Genomic DNA, 21,794 nt, shown 5'->3' with positions numbered 1-21,794 from the left:
CCGGGGGGTGCGTGTGAGGCGGTGGGCCCGCGTGTCGGGCCTTGGGGCCATCTGGCCGGCCGTGGGGAGCCACAGCTGTGGTCCTGGGTGTCGTCCTATGGTGTCCGGTGGACGTTGGGCGGCGCTGGGAGCCGCTCGTGTTGCGTCTTCGGTTGTGTTTGTGAGGCGGGTCTTGTCCACAGACTGGCCAGCACTTGTCCGCAGGGCCTGGGAGACCCTGTTGTTGGGGGAGGAGCTGCCCCTCCTGGGTGGGGAAAACGCCACCAGCCTTTGTGCAGGACGGTACTGGACAGCTTTGGGGAAAGTGAACGGCCATGCCTGGCCTCGGTACCGCCTGTTTCGCCTGGTTCGTTCCTTCTCCTTTCGTTGTTACTTTCTAAGCTGAGCAGCCTCCCGATTGTGTGCGGGTGAAGAACCCACACAGTAACTGGTGAAGTATTTGCGCAGAGGGCGGCCAGTTTAGTGTCCCTGCCGCCCAGTGTCAAGGGCAGCAGTGGACGGGGCCAGGCGAGGTCAGCTGCGCCATGCGGGTCTCCGCCCTGGGGGGGATCTCACTCAGGCCATCACGGTGAGAGTGCGGAGATGTAGCCTCTCACACCAGGGAGGCCCGTGTGTATTTTAAATTAAGCTTGATTAAATGTGGTTGATAATGACGACCCTGCTCTCATGCAGTATCACAAGGCTCGTTCTGGCCGCCCCCTTTCTTATCTGCAGCTTCTCTGACAACAGAATTCGGGCTCCCAGCATCCATTACTTCCAAATGCAACTCCAGGATATTCACTAAAGCAGTTTCAGAATTCCAGCCCATGAGCCATGAGAAACACTATCACCTAGAGTATGTTTGTGCAGTGTGTGGTTCCTTTTACTTTTAACCTGATGGTTTCCAGCCAAAACAGTTTTCCAAAATTTCTCAGGTCAGCACCATTTCTTTTTCATCCCCTTCAGCTGTTGACTTCACAGATGTATAATAAAATTAGTCGTTTCAGGTCTGTCATGCTGGATTTAGTAAATGTGTAGTGGATGGACAGACATTAACTCTGGGAACATAATTGTTCCCTATTTATGTCTATAACTCCCAGTTACAACCATATAAATACTCTGAATCTACAAAATATACATTCATTTATTTCATTGCATAAAAGCAACTCTCCAGTTGCTTATTCTAGACACTTCTTTCTTTTTCTAAAGATTTATTTACGTATAGAAGAACTGGGGTGTAGGCCAGAGGTGCTGGGCGCGGGAATGAGAGGACAGCGTAGGGAGCAGAACCGGCAGATTGACTGAAATATACTGCTGAGGGGAGCAGCAGGTGAGGCAGGAGAGGTCTGTTGTGCCCTGTGGGTCACCTCCCTGGCTGGGGATTGAACTGGTGCTGCAGTGGACAGCTTCGTAGTGCCAAGACTTAACCCCCTTCCGCCACCAGGGAGGGCCCCCAGACACTTCTTGTCCACTAATGATTCCCAACTCTCAACCATCTGGCTGGCTCCAGCTCAGTCTAGGAAACTACTCCTCTTCCCAGCCGTCCTTTATGTGGTATCCTTGGGACATAGGGGTCCGGGTAAAACACACTTCATGCCCACACACTCCACCTGGCTTCCCCTGCCCCTTTAGCTTTGGATTTTTTAGACAAATCTGAGCCCTGAGGTGCCCACCAGGCCTTCCTTCTCTTTAGTCATCCTCCATCTCATCTCCCAAACTCTGTGACAAAGCCCAGCCCTACCGCCCAGGAAGGCCTTTCTGATGTATCTGATTTATTCCAGACTAAGTCTCTCTGCCTATTGGACCCTAACACACTCTGAACCTCAGACACTTTAGTTTTTTATCCTGACAGCAAGGGAAGGAGAAGAAATGGAGACCAGGGGCTGTGGGGGTATGGGAGACCCCTGGGTGAGGCCCCCAGAGGAGTTGTGATGCGCCCCTTCCCCTCCCATGCCCTCACCCAGGACTGCCTTTGCTCCCTCCCCAAACAGCAACCTTCACTTGTGTCAATTCCAACTCCTATTATGGCCTCCATGAAAAAGGTGCTGGGGGGTCGGGGGGGGGGGGTTGTGCTAGTCTCGAAACACAATCTAACTAGGAAAATAAGACACAAAAAGATAAAAATATAAGGTAGCAGGGTGAATGGGTTCAGGGGAAGGCAGACAACTGGCCAAGGCGGGGAGAAGCAGCAGAGTGCGTTTGTAGGGAAGGAGGGGTAAGGAGGGTTAGTCCCGTGACCTGGAAGCTTGGAGGCCGGACAGCACAGATGACCTCTGAGCATTGTTTCTGCCTCACCTTCATGTCCCTCGTTTCAGGGGGAGATGCAAAGCGCCAGGTGGCTCTGGGGGAGAGAAGTGATGCAACGAGCAGGCTGAACCGGTGCCCTCTAAGGCCATGTCCATAGGGCCATGGGTGCCATTGGGCACGGGCTCCACAGGCTGGGCCTTTCTGGAGGAGGGAGTCCCACAGCAGGAGCAGCTGGAAGGCCGTGTGTGGACAGATGGCAGAGACCAGAGGTCCCAAGCAGGGCGAGCTTTCCTAGCAGTGCTGTCAGGCCCACCCCAGAGTCAAGGGAGTCATGAATCATTGTGGACCCCCTTTCGACGCCTTGCTGCCTGGTGGGATCAAAGCTCAAAAGAGTCTGGACACCTCCTCATTGACCCTGTGTTCTCCAGAGAAAGTATCCGGGGATGCTGTGGAGCTGGAGGCAAGGCAGGCGCGAGGATCAGAACAGTGTGGGATACTTAGAGGAGGACGTGCCAGTAGAGTTTATTTATGGGAGAGTCCAAGTAATGGCCCAAGCAGTTTTGTCTTCACAGTCCTGGCAGAAGCCGTCAGCAACTCTTCTCTCATGAAGAGGCCCGAGTTCCAGGGGTTTTTGCACCTTGGCCCACACTGCACCCCAGTGTCCCCCATTCCTGCTGCGGGTGCTGAGGTGGAGGTCAAGGTCTCAGGCTGCAGGGAGGCACTGTTAGACTCCCTGGCATTGATCCCAGGAGTCTCTGGCCACCCGTGCTGGAGGGCTGGGGGCAGGGAAGACATTGCCCAGAGGTGGGCACTATGATATACAACCTGGTTTAGAAGGCAAAAGGAGATCAGGCCAGATGGAAGGAATCTGTAGGGATGCCAACAGTGGTGTGGGAGGGGCAAAGGAGGCAGGAGAGAAGGGCATGGTGGATGCAACAGGCCGGCACAGAGGACGGGCTGTTCTGCAATCTAGCCTACAAAGCAGGAGCACAAGTAATTAAAAAGTCACACTGGGGCCCTCCCTGGTGGTGCAGCAGGTTAAAGCACAGCACTAAGAAGTTAAAGCCACTTAGGCATGAGCTTGGTCCCCACCCCGGAGATGACCCACATGGTGCAGCAGACCTCTCCTGACCTGCCCGCTGCTCCCCTCAGCAGTGTGCTTCCTTAGTCAGCCTGTTCTGTTCCCCACTCTGTCTCTGGTGAAGCCTCTCATCACCTGGCACCTCTGGCCTGTACTCTAGTTCTGTATGCATAAATAAATAAATCTTTAGAAAAAAACAAAACCACACTGGGATCCTGGGAGTGAGGCCCCCTCTTCCGCATCCCAACTTCGAGTAGGCCTGTCCTCTTCCTCAGGAGTAAGAAGCTGGAGCCCAGGAGAAAAGCCCCAGCAGAACCCTGAGGACCAAGCAAACAGAGATAAGGGTTTGGGGACAGAGACACCTCCTTGCCCTGGGGTCAGCAGGCCATTCCACAGAGTGGAAGAGGGGCCCTCTCACTCTTCTACCCCCCCCCAGCCCATCAGTCTGCACCAGTGTCTGAGGGTTATTGAAAGACACAGCTCCCCAAATTAGAGTCCTAGGATTGCTCTGTAAGGGGGGTGAGAGGTAGCGCCTGGGGAGTGAGGTTCTTTCTATTTGCCTAAATCTTCAGGAAGCCCTTGCTGACATTCTTGCTCAGGGGCCCAGAATTAAATTTAGTCCCTACCCAAAGCCCTTGTTTTAGGAAAGAATGAGATGGCCTTTGTTGCATAACCCAGAGCTGGGCGGGTGTGGACTGCTGGTCCTTCTTCCTCCCTCTAGGAAGGAAGGCCAGGCTGGGAGTGCTGGGATGGGTGGGGCACTGCCTGGGGAGGACGGCCAGGAAGTGGGGGGGTAGGGGGTGGGTTCACAGGCCAGAGCATTGAAGGCCCTGCAAACAGCAGCCTGAAGCCCCAAACCACTCCCCCTCCCCCTGGGTGGGTTCCTGGGCACCACACAGCCTGAGGAGCCTAGAACCCTCCCCCAGGGTAGGGGGTACTTGTTGGGGATGGGGTGGGGGTGGTTTATGGAAAAGGAGTGGACTAGAGAGGTGATCTGGCTCAGATGGCCAGGAACGGGGCAGGGTCTGCTAGGGTCTGTTCTTCAGTCACTGACCGCAGAGCGCAGAGTATGGGTTCCTTTAACTTTCACCACTCTCCTGTCATTTCACCTTGCTGAGTCTGCCTTGTCACTCCCTCCCAGGTGTGCAGCCAGCCCTCACTCTTGTGCATTCCCCTCTGCCATGCTGCCTGACACCCCATGGTTTTGGAGAGCCTCTCTCCTTGCTCCATCTTACCCCTTGCTCCCCACAACCCCCTCACCATCGGAGCCCAAACTGGCTCTCCCAGCAGTAATGGCTCCAGATGTTTTTTCTCCTCGGGTCTTGTTTTCCTTTGGTCTGCTTTCTCCCATCTGTAGTAGGTTCTTCCAAGACCATCACCTGGGCCTTTTCCTCTCTCCATTCCCCCACCTGCCTCAAGACCTCCCCACACACTCCACTCACCATCCCTTCTGTATCCACTTTTTTTTGAAGATGTAGTTATGCATATAGAGCTGGGGTACAGGCCAGAGGTGTGGAGGGGGTGAGAGGATTCACCAGAGACAAAGTGGGGACAGAACAGGCAGATGGACTGAAATACACTGCTGAGGGGAGCAGCGGGAGAAACAGGAGCAGTCTGCCATGCCCTATGGGTCAGCTCCCTGGCTGGGGATAGAACTTGTGCTGCAGTGGCTGTGGATAGTTTCTTAGTGCTGAGACTTAACTCATGCCACCAGGGAGGGCCGTGCATCCACCTTTAGATCCCCAACTTTTCCCTTCCTGCCCTTCCCTGTGACCCCTTCCTCCTCCTGCAAGAGCTGGATTGCAGGTTTTCCTTTTCCTCTCAACTCCTGACCTCTGCTGCTTCCACCCCTCCCACCCTCCAGTCCCTCCGCCCAGTTGTCCAGCTCCCAAATTCCGGAGGAGATTCCCAGGCACAAAGCAAGAAAAATCAGAATAATTTGGGACTCAAACAGAAATTGGGAAGGGAGTGGGGAGAGAGGCGAGGGGAGGACCCAGGTGTGAGGGGCCTGCAGTCCCACCCAGTTTAGGGAAAGCCCAAGCGTTTCCCCCACCCCCCTTCACCTGGCTCTTAAAAGGCCCAGCCCCTAACAGGCAGCTACTTAAGGCAGAGGGGTGGTGGCGGGCAGCAGCTGTGCTGGGATTGCGCTGAGAGCTGAGAGGAGTGGACGGGCACAAGTCCTGACCATGACGGCCCACAGGCTGCTGCCGCCACTGCTGCTGCTAACTCTGCTGCTTGCAGCCTGCTGCAGAGATGCCTTGGCAGAGTGCCCAGGCTGTGGGCAAGGAGCACACGCTGGCTGTCCTGGGGGCTGCATGGAGGAGGAGAATGGGGGGCTGCCAGAGGGCTGTACGGAAGCTGGGGGCTGTCTCAGGCGGGAGGGGCAGCAGTGCGGGGTCTACACCCCTACTTGCACCCCAGGACTACGGTGTCTGCCGCCCAAGGAAGAGGAGGCACCTTTGCGGGCGCTACTGCTGGGCCAGGGTCGCTGCAGCCCAGTGCGTGTGCCCTCTGGTGAGTCCTCCCGCCTGTCCGCCTGCCTCCTTGCCCTGCCTGGCTGCTTGCCCCGCACACATGAGCTCCACTCCTTTGCCTGCAGGGCCCTGGAGAGCACGGCCAGCAGACCTCTGGGTTCTGCTACGGATTCTTCTTCTTTCCCACTTCTGGGGGCTACATTGAGGGGTGAAGAGGCCGGTGGGAAGAGCAGGTGAAAGTCTGGAATGAGGCTAGAGGTCCTAGGGCAAGGTGGGCAGGGGTAGTCTGAGTCCTCAGGGTTATTTCCTCCCACCCCCCTTCTATTTATTTTCTCTTGAGGGGAAAGTAGGAGGTAATGAAGGGGTTTTGAGGCCATGCCATATGCCCCAGGGGCACAGCTCCTTCAGCCCCCATCCCCAAGATGGACAGAAGACCCACATGCTGTTCCCAGCTTCTACTTGGAGAAAGAGTGGAGGGAACCCCAGCCTCCCAAGCCCTGCACACACTATCCCTCCCCCCTCTTAATATCACCATATTAAGAAAATACTTGAATTTTAAAAAATTCTATTATATAAATGATTCTATTGATTTCTTAATACCAAGGTATTAAGACAAGCATCCGAACATAAGGTTTAGAACAGAAGATGTCCCAGATTTAGACAGGGTGAGAGGGCAGACCCAGGGCCCCCCAGGAGAGCAAGAGGTAGGAAAAGGAGAAATCTGTCAAATCAGGGTTATGATTTAAAGCTGCTCAGAATCCTCCATCCACTCCACCCTACCGCAGGGAGGAGGACAGAGGCTGAGTCACCGGGTGGGACAGAAGTGAGTCAGAATCCAAAAGACGGGGGGCAGCAGGTTGCTGGGAAGATGGGAAATGCAAACAGCCCTCCCATGAACCTCCTGGTCCCTTCCATGGGAAGGGGTGGGAAATTGGAGCTTCTTTCAGTCCCACAGCCTGGACATGCAGGTCCAGCTAGGGGCCTCCTAGAAGGTGTATGTGGGGGTGGGGGTGAGGAGGCAATGGTGGCAGCAGGGTGCAAAGTGAAGAGAATGAGGGGCAAGGCCAAAGAGGGTGGTGGAAAAGGATGGGGCTCAAGCTTGCAAGGAAATGGCTTTGGGTTTGGAGTAGTAGACAGAAGCAGCAGCTGAGGACCTAAAGAGAGCTTGTCTTTGGACATGGGGGGGCGACCTTCCCTTCAGGGCCCAATGACCTAATTTTACAGCGAAGCAAACTCTGCGCAGGCATGCTTGCCTTTCCCTCATCCAGACTTATTTCCTCACCCAGCTCAGTCCTGAGTTCTCAACCCCTCCCAGTCCCAGCACCCCCAGCCCCCACAGCCCCCAGACACCATGTGTTAGAAATGCTTTCTGGAGCCAGGAGCAGTCTGCAGGTTAGAAGCCCTGGCCCAGACACCTTTGCAGCCTGTACTCACACTGGCCGGGTTAGGGCTGAATCCCACATGTGCCTGGAACCACTGGGTTGAGCAGAGCTGAACCACAGGGGGCCAGAAGGCAGAGGGCTCAGGCCTGCCTACAAGGGGCCAGCTGAGTCACAGTAGGGTCACAGCGGGGACAGCATTCCTCTTGGGTCCCTGCTGAGCACTGTCCACATCTGGTTCTCTTCTGCTTCATCGCCCTGAGTCGGTGCGCCCCCTGCTGGCCACTGGTGGAGAGGCCAGGTGTTTTCCCCCCCAGCCCGCGATCTCCTCATGCATTTGTATTTGTTCTCAATTTTTGCTTTCCAAAATGCTTCTCTGTAAGCCTTAAAATTAGTCTGAAGGTATTTCCAGGAGAGGTGAAGGAAACAGAGACCGGGAGAAGGGGGAGAAGGTTCTAACACCCCTCACTTCCCCACTTCAGTGGTAAAAGCTCTTGCCCACTAGCTCTGGTCTTTGACATGTGGCTGATTTCCAGCTTGTTCTCCCATCTCTCTTGTGGCTGTAGGGGAGCAGCCTAAGGAGAGTAGACTGCAAGCAAGGAACAATCGCCCACAGGACGGGAACCACAGAGACCAACAGAGGCATCCTGGGACCTCCACCACTTCCACCCGGCCCAATTCTGGGGGTGTCCGAGATACGGAGACGGTGTGTTTGCGGGGTGGGGAGCCTTGGAGACGCCCATCTGAGACTCTTCCCTTGGGCTAGAAGTCTCCAGTGTCAGTCCTGGGTCTGGCTGGTGGGACCTGGGGGCTGCGCTGTGGGGTTTGACTGGTGGGTACTGAGCTGCCTGCCTGCCCTACACCCCAGGGCCCGTGCCGCAGACACCTGGATTCAGTGCTGCAGCAACTCCAGACCGCCGTCTACCGGGGGTCTCACACGCTCTATGTGCCTAACTGTGACCATCGTGGCTTCTATCGAAAGCGGCAGGTAGGGCCAGGCTTCTCCACTTGCAGATCTGTCTGTGCCAGGTGCCCATCGTGGGTGGAGGAGGGGCTTACAAGGTTAAGACACCTGGAGGGCTTGGCTGAGCAGTCTGCAGAGCTTCGGATCCTGAAGGTGTGGGTGGGGGCCTGAGAATGTGCAAGTCTGACTCAGCCCCGAGTGATGCTTGAGGCTGTGTTTTTGGACTCGTGCTTTGAAAACTGCTATTCTGGCCTCAAACAGGCACAAATTAGGGCCTCCCCGGTGGCCTAGGGGTTAAGTCTCAGTGCCGTCACCATCACTGAGTCCGATCCAGCTAGGGAGCTGACCTCTCTCATCTCAACTGCTGCTGCCCTCAGCAGTGTCTTTCAATCTGCATGTTCTGCTCCCCACTGTCTCTCACACCCCCACACTTGTGGCCTGTACCCCAGTTCTAATTAAAACAACAACAACAACAAAAAAAAAACAGGCGCACTTGGTGGAGGAGCAGCAAGGGAAGGGAGTGCTCGGAGCTCAGACCCGTGCTCAGACTCAGGAGCCCAAGCCAGTGGCCGCTGACCCAGAAGTGCCGTCCCTTCTCTCCTCCGGGAAGCCTCAGGCTCCATCTCTGATCCCTGTACCTCTCTCCTCAGTGCCGCTCCTCCCAGGGGCAACGCCGGGGTCCCTGCTGGTGTGTGGATCGGATGGGCCAGCCCTTGCCCCCGGACAGCGACGGCCGCGCCCCCTGTGCCACCGACAGCAGTGGCTAAGGCTGCGGGGTTTCGGGGCCACTGGCAGGAGCATGGGGCTGTCATCTTGGGTCATTTGCTGAGTGATGAGTAACTCAGGGGCTCTGAGCACCACACTTGACCTTCAGGCCCCGCCCTGTTGTTCCCCTTTCCTGGGGCCTCACACCTGGCAAGTTGTTGGCTTGGGTGGTAATAAAGCTGTGCTGGGGTAACTGCCCTACAACCCTGCTTCCGCCTCTCACACTTCTGGAGCCTGTGGCCCTTGTGTCTACCACTACCCCAGTCCCCTGGAGGGCACCCCACTGCAGCCTGCCCACCAGCTTCTGTCCTTCCCACTGCACTTGGAAGGAAGGAGGCAGCGCTGGCAGAGGTTTCAAACCCTCAGCCTCACCAGACTACAGGGGTGGGGGTTGGGGAGCAGGATGTGTGGGAGGACGCACCTGGCCAAAAGGTTTTGGCTACAATTGTGACCTCCTTTCTAATATTGATCTTTGCACTCAAAGCGGAGAGGAAGGTTTAGTAGTAGTCCCCAGCAGAAACCCAACAGAGCGCTTTCTGGTACTTCCTATTAAGAAGGGAAGGAAATGAATATTTATTGAGCACTTCCGCACAGACCAGGTGCTTTTACGTAGCACCGCCTCGGTTTGTGAGGTAGGAATTCCGGCCCCCACCTTGCAGAGGAGGAAACTGGCTTAAAAGCTCTGGGTCACTTGCCTGATATTGCACAGGCAGTAAATGGAGGAGAGTTTCCATCTTGTTCTTTCAGACATGACGATACCTGGCATTCTTTCGAGGCAGAGTAAGTGTTTTGCTTCCTCTGCCTACGTGCTCACCCATGCAGGTGGGACAAGCTGGCTTCGGGGTCCTGGCACCAGCACTTCCTGAAGGGGCCACAGCAGGAGTGTCACAGGTGCCACCACTATCAGAGTATCAATCAGGCACAAATATGCTTCTGAATTGACACAATTCAGGCACACACTATCACACCATCTAAGATAGCCAATGTTCCCTGCAGGACCTCCTGACTCCTCCCTGTCTCAGCCTGCAGGGAGATTGGAGGGTGAGCCAAGGAAGCTGATAAGGCTCCAGAGGCAAAGTCTCCTCCCCATGATGGTCTGCCACCACCCCTGAGGGAGGGAGAGCATGCTACGGACTGGGCACCTGGCTGGCGGCTGGGGCTGCCGCTGCCGTGGACTGCCAGGCCGGCCAGCAGAGCAGCGCCTGTAGCTGGGAGCGCTGCTCTCGGGGTCAGACAGCCTCGCATCCCAAGGCCCCCTCCTCCAGAGAGGACTTTAGTCTTTGGAGCTATTTGCTAAGCCGAGTGAGATAGGAGCTTGGCAGCCCTTGGAGGAAAGAGGGAACGCAGCTGCCCTCTACCCAGTAAAGGTCCGTCATGGAATCAAAGGCGGCCCACTTGCGGAAGAGAGAGGGGCCCAGCGCACAGCAGGACCGCCCCCGCACAGAAGGTGAGCCACCTCCAGGTGTGCAAGGAGCTCAGCGGGCCACAAGGGGGTGGTGGCAGGACGCATGTCCACAGTCTGTCTGCCTGCTGTCCTGCCAAACCAGGGGAGACCCCAACTCTGTCCCCAACTGCCTGGTGGGGGGAGGGAGCGAAAGCCATTCAGAGCACTGGTGCTGTACTCTAACCTCAGCAACCTCAGCGGTGGAGTGGAGTCGCTTCCTGTCTCTGGGATCCTACTTCCAGTAATGTCATCAAGCTCTTGCTGGTCAAAGGCTTCCCCACTCCCTGCAAAAAATAACTTCCCCTTCTGATTGCCCCACCTAAGACAAATTCACTGGGTGGGGGCAGGGAGGCTGCTGAGCAGGTAGGAAGCATTTTATGGACAGAGGAAGCCTTTGGGTCTGCTGAGTCCACCAAGCCCTAGCTCCTCAACCTCAGGTGTGACCTTTGACCTCTCCTAGGAAGCCCTGATAAAAACAGAGGCCTGGACTTGGTGCAATGGACCCAACAAATGGAGGTGAGGGGTGCCAGAGGTCAAGACAGATGAGTCCAGTTGGGAGTGAAGGGAGAGAAGGGTGAGCACTGGGTTGGGGACAGAGCATCTTGTTCTTGGGTTCAAACCCTTCTGATAAGGTTAGAGCCCGGGATTAAGATAGAAGGGTTAGGGCAGGGGCCAAAAGTCAGTGGGTGAGCAGTTTTCCAGTTAGTGGGGTGAAAGGGCAGGAGAGCAGGGTCAGCTGGCAAGGTGGCTTGGATTCAGAACCCCCCAGCTGCCCCGGAGCTCTAGGGAGACCCCTGGAATCTCTAGGCAGGCCTGCTCGTCTGTCATTAGTACTTAGCGGTGGAGCTGATGAGAGGATGGTCCAGCAGGTGGCACGGTAGGATGGCCGACTGCATGTGGGCCCTGTTCTGTCCTCAGGCTGTGAAGACACAGCTGCTGGAGCAAGCGCAGGGACAGATGATGGCACTGCTGGACCGGGCCATGTGGGAGGCTGTACAGTCTTACCCACCGCAAGGCGGACCCCCGCCCTCCAAGGCTCCAGATCCCTTGAGCAAGTATGAGTCTGAGGAGCTGCGGGGCAGGGGGTGGCTGGATTCCCCATGAGGCATAAATGTCATCGTGCCTTCTGCCTGACTTAACTCCCCCGTCTCCCCTTCCTGCTTCCGTCTTCTTGACACTGACCTCCACTCTGGGCCTTGCTGTACCCTGGCCCTGACCCTTCACTGAATCTTGCCCTGCAGCCCTCCTCCTGACTGTCCCCTACTTCTGCCCCTGGTCCCCAAGGCTTCTGCATGGCCCTGCCCTTCTCCCACCACTTTCTTCTTTCGGGTCCTGACCCAGAACAACCGTCTCAATTCAGGACCAGGGAGCCATCCTTGGGGAAACGGAAAGTTTTCATCATCCGCAAGTCCCTCCTTGAGTAAGTGAGGGGTAAGGACAGAGGATGGGAGGTTGGGGGTCCAGGATGATAACTCCTTGGTCATCCCCAGACTTGAGGTGATGTGTGGGGAGGACTCAAAAGAGAGTATTAAGATATTTGCCCTGGATGTGACTGCAGAAAAAAGGCCACCAAAATAAGGAGTGTCAGGGTGGGAAAGGGCTTTTTTGGACAAAGGTCCCAGCCACATCCCAGACCTTGGCTGCAAGTTCCAAATCACTGGGCTTCATCCCCATAGGGGGACAGTGTCTGACCTAGCCCACTCCACCTTGGGGACCCTCCCATACTGACATTCGGGTCTCTGTCCCTCCAGTGAGCTGATGGAGGTGCAGCATTTCCGCACCATCTACCACATGTTCATCGCCGGCCTGTGTGTCTTCATCATCAGCACCCTGGCCATCGACTTCATTGACGAGGGCAGGTAGGACCCTCCCACGCGGGGCAGGCTCAGGGCTCAGATCGGACTCTCTGTCCCCAGGGTCCACCTGCCACTGGCCTGAGCATGCTCAGGTCCTCCGATGACTGAACATGCCTGGGCATTGCACCCAACGAATGTCCCACTAAAATGCAGTTCTGCACTCCTCCTTGCTCAGCTTTAGGCACTCGCATTCTGTCCACCTGGGCGGCCACTCCGAGGACACAGCACCCTAAAGCATTTCTCAATTTGGAACCTTGCCCTCTGTTAGAGGCCATATGTTTGCACTTGTCTGCACACACTCCTTTCCAAGTCAGGGAAATTCGTTCAAGTAACCGCCACTGAGCACCTACTAAGCAGCAGCCCTGAAGGCCAGCGTGTGGGGGTAGACCCCATGCCGGTCCATGAGCCCCTCCCAGTCTTGGGAAAATCCCCACAGGCACACCAGAGCATCATGGGTGGTGCTCCCACAGGGCACCCCACTCAGTGGGCTGTATCCCTGTTTGTATTTGCACTTCTCCCCCGCTCCCCCACAAGGCAGGCCTAGGAGCTGCAGGTTCAACAGCAGCACTTCCTTCTTGGACTTGGGGTTGATGATGAGTGGTGGGCTCAACACCCAGCTATTCCGCAGATGGAAAATGACAGTCGTTAGCACCCCTCAATCCCAGATCGCTCCCCAGAGCTGACAGGTTTTTAGTTTTTGAGGGCTTCCCGCCAGAGCACTCTCCCTGGAGAGATGCCCTTGGGGCAGCTGAACCAAGGAGGTGTGTTTTGGGGAGGTTTACATTAACCAGAGAGTGGACTGATTGTTTCGTTTTCACTCTCAGGCTCACCTTCCAGATAGACCCATGTCAGTTCATCTGTAACAACAGCAGTCCAGAGTGCCCGATGCTGTTTGTTTAGCTCTTTACTCGTGGACATTTAGGTGGTTTCCAGCTTTTTACTGTTACAAGCTAAACACTCTTGGCCTGTGCAAACCAAGCACTCAGCAACTTGTTCTGGCTTAGCTTGAGTGGACAACTGCAGACACCCCAAAGGAACTGAACTAATGAAAAGTTAAATCCCAAATACTTATCGTCCCAACCCTTCGCAGCACTGGAAATGCCACAGGGCAAGCGGCTGCATGAGGGGGTTCCTGGAGCAATAGAGAGGCAGCCCCCAGAGAGAGCCCCCCCTGGCCAGCACAAGACGCCTCCATTGACCTCTCTGGGGTCTGAAGCAGAGAGTGGCGAGCGGGCAGCCCCCACGTGTCTGCTTTCTCTCCTTCCCCATGCCAAGGCTTATGCTGGAGTTTGACCTACTGATCTTCAGCTTCGGACAGCTGCCCTTGGCGCTGGTCACCTGGGTCCCCATGTTCCTGTCCACTCTGCTGGTCCCCTACCAGGCCGTGCGGCTGTGGGTGAGGCCGCAGGCAGGAGGCGCCTGGACACTGGCGGTGGGCCTGGCCTGCGTGCTGCTGGCCGTGCACACCGCGGTGCTCTGGGTGCTCCCGGCCCACGTGGCGGTGCAGTACCAGCTGCCACCTGCCTCCCGCTGCATCCTGGTCTTCGAGCAGGTGATGACCTGGCCAACGAGGGGTGGGGCTGGGCTCACCTGGGGGTGTCCTCACCTCAGTCTGGGGGCAGAGCTTGTTCCTGGGGGCAGAGTTGCGGGAGGTGTGAAAAGGCCCAAGGGAAGGGCAGGGCGGGGCTGCCAGTGTAGTGGGAAGGGCTGGGGGGTGGGAAGGAGTTGCCAGGCTCCTCCCTTAGGCTGGCGCCCTGGCAGAGGCTGGAAACTGCCTGTCAGATTGGAGTGTGGACTGGGGCCGACTGTGCAGGCTCCCGGCTTCCTGCTCTCTTCCGTGCGGGGGCACAGACACAGCAAGGCAACCTCCTTCCTCTCCCGTCTCAGGTCAGGCTCCTGATGAAAAGCTACTCCTTCTTGAGAGAGGCTGCGCCAAGGACCTTCGGTGTCAAAGGAGGTGAAGCCTTCGGCTGGGTCTGCTGAATTCAGGCTCTCAGCCAAGGGACCAAGCAGGGCGGGGTCCTCACTCGCGCTGGCCTGTGCAGAAGTGACCAGCCCGCACGGCTCTGGCCCACCCAACACTGCAGGCCTTAGTCCTTAGTCGCAGGGTGTGCGAGGGCCCACCAGAGATGGTACCCCTGCTGCTCAGGACCTCTGGCACATTCCTGTTTCCAGGACTAGCCTGGGGAGACCCAGCATATAGAGGCTTTTTAAGGAAGTAAATGGAGAACGGACAGTGGAGCTTCTGGGTGCCAGATGAAGCTCTGGCCACAGCAAGTCCTACACGCGAAAACAGGGTGCTTGGAAGGATAGCAAAAGAGGGATTCTAGAGAGCAGGGTCACCTCCTGCTTGTGTCACCTCCGTCACCCCACTTCAGGCCTGATATCCAGCCCTCCCCATCCTCTGCATCTGTCCTATCCAGCTCTCCACTGGCCAGTCTCCCCACCTCCCCCATCATCCCACTTACCTCTATTCTTTCCCATCCCTGACCTCCCCTCTTCCCCTCCCTAGGTGAGGCCCCCAGTTTCTCCAGCTACCTCTATTTCCTCTTCTGCCCCACACTCATCTACAGAGAGTCATACCCCAGGTAAGACCCTGCACCTCTTCCCCAAGTACCCATGCACATTGGGACCTCACCTCTCCCCGCTCTCTGAGGCCCCTAGTCTCAGCCCACACAGCTCCCAGGAAGCAGCAGTAAGCTAAGCGCCTCCTCACCTGAGCCATGGGACGCAGGGTGACCCGCTGTCCTGTTTGCCCAGAGCTGTCTCAGTTGGGCACTGGAAATCCCTGGTCCTGGGAAGCAAACTCTAGATAGTTGGTCACTCAGTCCTTTGCTGCCATGCAAAGTGTTCTAGATCCCATCTCTCCAGATAATCCTGCTGAGCCCAACCAATTGAGGGAACAGGGGAGAGAGGCCCCCAGCATCTGCGCCCCAGCAGGAACGAGATAAAGGAATGACACGTTATCTCCATTGCCCTGCAGGACACCCAACATCAGGTGGAATTACGTGGCCAAGAACTTTGCCCAGGTAGAAGCTAGGGGAAGGGGGCCACCTCTGATTTATGGTGACTGAGGAAGCAGTTCTGGGAATGGGGTGGGGGACACATGTGGAGGAGGCCAGTGGGTGGCCCTCAGGGAAGAGGCAGGTGTGGGCCTGCTTCCTCCTGAGTTAGGACAGTGGCCGTGTGCCTCTCACTGTGCCGTGTCTGCGTTCCCCGCCAGACCCTGGGCTGCATCCTCTATGCCTGCTTCATCCTGGGCCGCCTCTGTGTGCCCGTCTTCGCCAACATGAGCCGGGAACCTTTCAGCACCCGTGCCCTTATGCTGTCCATCTTGCACGCCACCTTGCCAGGTGAGGCTGGAGAGGGCTTCACTGGGTGGGGCAGGCGGAGCCAGGGCGCACCCCTTTCCTGACTACCTGTGTCAGCCTCAGCACCTTCTCCCGCCCAGGTCGTCCCTCCCATCTGCCCTTGCCATCTTGCCTAGCTGGACTTCTCCCTGCACTCTTTCTTCCTTCCTTACTCTGCCTCAGCTCCTCCAGTGATTCACTAGTGCTGGCATCTCCAGATAAGAATCTCATCTTTGGCCTCCCCTTCAAGGTCCCTTTCCTACACATCCCATCACAAACCAGCCTGCCCGGAAAGCCGTGCACTTCCATGCCCTCAGGCTGGACCTGTAGCTGGGAATGCCCTTTCCCAGTGTTCTAGCTGTGAATCCAGTTTCTTCTCGGAGGCTATGACTAAGCTGTCCCCCTCCTCCACAAAGTCCCGTTTCAGCCAGTAACCACCATCGCTGTCCTTGCTGTGTACTACCAAGCTCCTCAGTGGCCCCCACGTCTAACTCCCAGCACACCTGGCCTCGGCACGTTGGTGGCTCTGGCTCTCTCCTCTTTCTCTCTCCTATCACTCTGACCTCCCAGTGCCCAAGGACTCTTGAGATTCATCTCTGTATCCCCAGCATATGGCATGGAGTTCATGAGCAAGTGGATGAACTAGTGAATGTATAAATTAGTGAATGACTAATGAGGAGTAGGATTGAGGGCCCCTGGTTGCTGGGAGAGGGCCCTCATCTTCCTGGGGGGGTTGTCGGGGACCACTCTGACTCCCAGTCCTTGTCCCTGCTTGCCAGGCATCTTCATGCTGCTGCTCATCTTCTTTGCCTTCCTCCACTGCTGGCTCAATGCCTTCGCAGAGATGCTACGATTTGGAGACAGGATGTTCTACAGGGTGGGTTCTGCACCTGGTCGTTCCTTATTCTGGGGAGGTGGGTGCTAGGACGCTTCACACTTCCTGTAGAGCCAGTGGGCGCCTTTAGTTGGGAGCTGGACTTGACGAAGGCTGGGAAGGGGTATGGGGAGGAACAGGAGCCATGCTGGGTGTCACCTCACAGTACTGTCATCGCCCTCAGCTACACACTGTTCTGGGTGCAGCTGTGTGCTGCCCCCACCTTCTGACCAGCAGGGCTGACTGCCTTCCAGCCTCTGCTGGACTCTTACGGTGCTGGAAGGAGGAGTGTCCTGAGGAGGGGGCGGGGAAAGTGCCTGTCTCTGTTTGAGGGGGCCAGCCCATGTTGGGGAGTCACTGAGCCAGGTGCTGGGAGTGGGGGTGAGGAGCTGGGGCTGGGAATACACCCGGCCGATGCTCAGATGCTGACATCGCCTCCCCCTCCCCAGGACTGGTGGAACTCCACGTCCTTCTCCAACTACTACCGCACTTGGAACGTGGTGGTCCACGACTGGCTGTACAGCTATGTGTACCAGGACTGGCTCTGGGTACGGTGGGCCCCCCTTCCTGCCGCCGCACTGCCCACCTCTTACTGACCTGGGGCCTCTGTCCTCCACCGACCCAATGGACAGAAAACCCCAGTGCTCTTAGCATCCTTCTCTCCTTACCCTTAATTCCTCCCTCTGCGTCAGAAACGCTGCCCCGCTTTAGCCTTCTAAGGAACATGCATAGAGCAGTTTCCAGTTAACGAGAATGTTTGCATGCCTTTAATCAGCTTATTAACCCTGAAAGTAAGTAGTATTATATTCCCTTTTTCAAATTGCATCTGAGGTCCAGGGGGCTGATAAAACACTCTGAAATATGACTGTCAGCCCTCTGACCCCCAAGTCCCATCTTCTTCTTCTTGTCTCACACCCTTCCGGCTTCCATAATGAAGCCCTAGGGAGCCCTTGTGGAAAAGCCCCGGGAGACTCACTCAGCCACTTGTCTTCCCTCCCCAGCTCCTCGGTGGCCGAGCCCGGAGAGCAGCGATGCTGGGTGTGTTCGTGGTCTCCGCCGTGGTCCATGAGTATATCTTTTGCTTCGTCTTGGGGTTCTTCTACCCTGTCATGCTGATACTCTTCCTTGTCATTGGAGGTAGGCATGACCTGTGCGCCCTGGAGACCTGGAGACTTGTTCTGGCCAGGCACCCTGACAGGAGGGGGTGTGAGAGGCATGAGAGTTGGGGTGGGGAAGAACTTGGGGGCAAGGAAGAGACCACAAAAGGATCGCCTGGGGGGGGTCAGGGCAGAACATGATTAACTGGAAAAAGGCACCTGAGCTTAGAGAAACAAACGGGGAGAAAGCAGATGTGAGGCAGGGAGCTTGGTGTGAGAGTGTGGGTTCTGCAGTGTGAACGCAGGTTTCACATGAGCCCCTGGCGACACCGTGGGTTTCCGGAACAGGCTCCAGGCCTTCCCCAGGAGGGCCTTGCTGTGCATCCCTACCTGCGCCCTGGGCCGGGAGGGCAGCCAGCGAGACAAGCGCAAGGGCCTGGAGCTGGGCAACCATCTCTCCTCCCGCCAGGGCTGCTGAACTTCGCCATGCACGACCGGCACACAGGCCCGGCGTGGAACGTGCTCATGTGGACCCTGCTCTTCCTGGGCCAGGGTGTCCAGGTCAGCCTGTACTGCCAGGAGTGGTACGCACGGCGGCACTGCCCCCTGCCCCAGGTAAGGGGTACCATTCTCTCTGGATGGGGCTCCCTGTCCAGGAGGACACGCCTCCTCTTCCCACTAGCCAGCCGCTGTGGCCCGATGCAACAGCCTGGATCAGGGACCAGGGCCTGGTTTGGATTGGATGGGCCCCCAGGTCTTGGATGGCGGGGTGGCACCAGGGGCCCTCATTTACAGTTTCCCCTTCTCTGGCACAGACAACTTTCTGGGGCCTGGTGACACCTCGATCTTGGTCCTGCCACACCTAGAAGTCAGTTGGCACCTTCACCGCCCAGACGACAGCACCAAGGTCTTCTCTGCCTGCAAAGCCTAGAGCTGGGGCTCCTGACTCTGCACCCCCAGACTTAGCTCTAGTTGAGGGGCCTGGCAGGTAGACCCTGGCAGGGGACTCCAGGATCTGAGACCTGTGGACAGCAGGGCAGGCTCAGAACGTGCTCGGGTCCCTGTGTGAGTGCACAGGGCCCCTCCTGCTCTGTGGCTGTCCAGATGGAGGGGAGTGGAAGGGCCTCCCAGAGGTGGTAAATGCAGGTGACTTAGAGAAATTGGGGCCATCAAGGGCTGAGTGTGGATTGGCTCTTCCTTCAATACAATAATAAACGCTGTCTCTTTTTGTTCACTCATCATTCGCTCATCATTTGTTGAAGGCCCACTTTGAATGGCACTAGTGAGGAGTTGTGTCCGCAGAAGGCACATGGCCGGAGAAATGAGGGCCTTGGATGACTGACTCCACCTCACCCTTCCTATGCCACCCACTTCTCCCCCAAACCAGGCCTTACCTTCTTCAGCTCAGGTTTCCATGCCCTGTCAATCAGTCCTTCTGCTCCCAGAACCCTCTAGCACATTTGAGAGGGCAAGCAGCAGGCCTGCTTTCCTTCCATAGACCCAAGAGAGGAATCCTCTAGACTTTGCGAGCTGGAGCTGTGAAGTGGACATTAAAATTAGGAGTCTCCTGACTGTAGATACTCATGTTCAGACCTTCCAAAAACCAGGCTGCGGTCAGCATAAGGAGAGGGTCACCTCTGTTGCCCCTACACACTCTCACAGACCTGGAGCTGGGGACACATGGGGTCAGAAAAGAGGGAACATCAATTGAGGTATTGAAGAAAGACAAATCAGGGTTCCTGAGAAGGAGGCAGGGACTTTCTTATTTACATTTTAACAGTGGATCTTTTTTTCTTTTAAGGTCATGAAACTTCATAGCTTTATTAATTTTTTTTTATTTTTTAATTCAAAGTGATAATAGATCCTGGAAGAAAAAGAATCTTCTTATATGGTATTAAAACATTAGTTACTGCTATTGTGATAACTACGTAATTATTTTTAAGTGCATAGTATGTTTGTGTGTGTGTGTGTCATATTCTCTAGATACATTCCGGTTTCTTTGTTCATCTACTTTTCCTTATCCTTTTAATCTGTCTCTTCTGATATTTAACAGCATGGAACTTGTATTTGTTATTTGGGTAAATCTCAAATCTTCTGTAACATCACACTCAATGGCACTTGTTTCCGCTTCAGTTAGCCAAAGAAAATATTCTAGCCGAATATCAAACAGTTATCTTGGCAACTAAATTAAGTGAACAAAATACAACTGTGGAGACAAGCCATCATGAAGCAAAACTTGCTACAGTGAACATCTTTTCATTAATATAGGTCTATTTCCTAGTTTTTAATTAGTTCATGGTGTTAATATTACATGTATATACTACAATTTAAAAAGTTTTTATTGAGTTAACATTAGTTTACATCATTATAATTCTTAAAACTAGTTACATACATTTCATAAATAACACTTTCCTTTATAAACAATTCTCTGAGGAACTTCACATAATAGACATCTTTGTGCATTTCCTAATGGAATTTTTTGGAAGCAGAATTGCTTCGAATTTTGCTTGCTTCGAATTTTGAACAAATAGCCAAGTTTCCCTCCAGAAACTTTGTATGAATTGACATTATATGATACTGCCCATTTTCCCACCCTCTTGCCAGTAGTACGTTTTACCAACTTATTTTTTGCCAATCCGATACGCAGCAATTTGTGGATTTTTTCATGATGGTCAGTATTTTTAAAGACTGACCATTTTTCTATGTGTCCTGACCATATTTATTTTTTTAACTCATTTTAATAGACTATTTTTTAGTGCTGCTTCCCTTCCGTTTACTCCCTGCCTGCACACATTCACAGCCTCCCCACAGTCATCCCCATGAGAGGGGGCTGAGCCTACACTGACACATCACTAGAGCCCAAGGTCCACAGTTCACAGTAAGGGTTACTTTCAGTGTTACACAGTATATGACTTGCACAATTTTTTTCAAGTCAGCTTTTTTTCTGTTGTTTCTTTTTTACAGATTGATTTATTTATGTATACAAGAACTAGGGTGTAGTCCATGTGTGTATGGGGGATGAAAGGATTCACCAGAGATCAAGTGGCAAGCAGAATAGGCAGATCTACAAGAACACTCTGTTGAGGGGAGAAGCAGGGGAGACAGATGAGGTCTGCTGTGCCACATGGGTCAGCTCCCTGGTCGGGGCTCGAACTCCTGCTAGAGTGGCTGTGGACAGCTTCCTAGTGCTGCGCTGTAACCCCCTGCACCACCAGAGAGCCCTGCTGCTTCTTTCTTTCCTGTGGAGTACAGCTCTGGGACATCCTGGGCTGAAGACCGGCCTTGGCCTTTGCTTGCCCTCTGTGCAGCCGAACGCCCCAGGGTTCCCCTGCCCGCCACTTTACTAGGGCTTGTACCCCGTTGCCTCCCGCGACAAAGGACAGGACCAGAGATACACGAGCAAGCGGAGTTTATTCAGCCAGCTAGCTGGGGTTGAGCTCTCTTGCAGGCACGCAGGCCACACAAGGGGAGCAAGACCCCGATCAGAAAAGCGTCAGGGAATATATAGCTCTCCTCAGCCATTACCTGCATCACAGCCCACGCAAGTTCAAGACCCGCACAACTTCAATTTAGATTAAGCGCACGCCTGCACAAATTCAAAGGAAGGCGGAGGGGCGAGGGGCGGAACCACTGGCACAAAGCGGAGGCGCCACGGCGGCAGCCCCGGCAGGTGCATGCATGACGGCTGGATGTGGAGGGCCGGGGTCAGAGGCGTTGTCTGGGCCCAACACTTCCCCGCTTTTGTTTTGATCATAAGGAGGAATCATTCTCGTTGGGCCCACCTGTAGGGAGTCTAAGGTACCGCTCCCTGAGTACCATAAGTTGGACCGAGCTGATGCACTCCCTACTGAAGGCCACCAGGTAGACAGCGGTCCTATATGGGTTGTCTCGCTGATGACTTCTCCGGTTTCTCTGGAGCATCAGGAGTGCCAGGTCCAGGTGACCCCGGGGTCCCATCTTTCTCAGCGACGTCTTTCTCCTGTGAGTGTAGGGTTGGACCTCGAGCAATCTTAAGTTTTAAAGGGTTATGGGGGTTCCGCTTGGCTGTCCAGAGTGTGGCCTGGTCCGGATGGACCTTCCAGACATGACTATAATGTACCCAGGGGCAATCCCGTCCACCTTAAGAGCTGTGGGAGTAGTTAGTAGGACTATGTGGGGCCCTTTCCACCTCGGTTCCGGCAGGTATGCACCTGCCGCTGGGCGTGGAGGAGCGGGGCCAGAGGAGCTGTCCGGCCCAACAGGCTGCCCCATGCCCAAGGTGCTAACTGGGTGAAAGGGAAAAAG

General features: G+C 55.3%; 2 protein-coding genes across 2 annotated transcripts; both read left to right on the top strand.

The window, feature by feature from the left end:
- Nucleotides 1–5,407: 5,407 nt before the first annotated feature.
- Nucleotides 5,408–9,098, top strand: IGFBP6 (insulin-like growth factor binding protein 6). Its single transcript, XM_004692714.2, has 4 exons — nt 5,408–5,821; nt 7,727–7,866; nt 8,029–8,148; nt 8,775–9,098. The coding sequence occupies exons 1-4, from the start codon at nt 5,494–5,496 to the stop codon at nt 8,889–8,891; spliced, it is 705 nt and encodes a 234-aa protein (XP_004692771.1). The 5' UTR covers nt 5,408–5,493; the 3' UTR covers nt 8,892–9,098.
- A 1,165-nt stretch (nt 9,099–10,263) lies between these two features.
- On the top strand, nt 10,264–18,728 carry SOAT2 (sterol O-acyltransferase 2). The gene is made up of 15 exons (XM_012732300.1): nt 10,264–10,336; nt 10,785–10,849; nt 11,252–11,388; nt 11,694–11,753; nt 12,085–12,192; nt 13,465–13,741; nt 14,077–14,146; nt 14,702–14,777; nt 15,173–15,218; nt 15,413–15,542; nt 16,319–16,416; nt 16,863–16,961; nt 17,415–17,550; nt 17,980–18,125; nt 18,326–18,728. Exons 1-15 carry the CDS (start codon nt 10,264–10,266, stop codon nt 18,374–18,376), a joined length of 1,572 nt encoding a protein of 523 aa, XP_012587754.1. The 3' UTR covers nt 18,377–18,728.
- Nucleotides 18,729–21,794: the final 3,066 nt, after the last annotated feature.

Source organism: Condylura cristata, unplaced genomic scaffold, assembly GCF_000260355.1.
Source record: "Condylura cristata isolate star-nosed mole 26May11 unplaced genomic scaffold, ConCri1.0 scaffold00034, whole genome shotgun sequence".
In the NCBI taxonomy this organism is placed as follows: domain Eukaryota; kingdom Metazoa; phylum Chordata; class Mammalia; order Eulipotyphla; family Talpidae; genus Condylura; species Condylura cristata.
The sequence above is the reverse complement of the archived record's forward strand: the minus strand, read 5'-3'. Positions and strand labels throughout refer to the sequence as shown.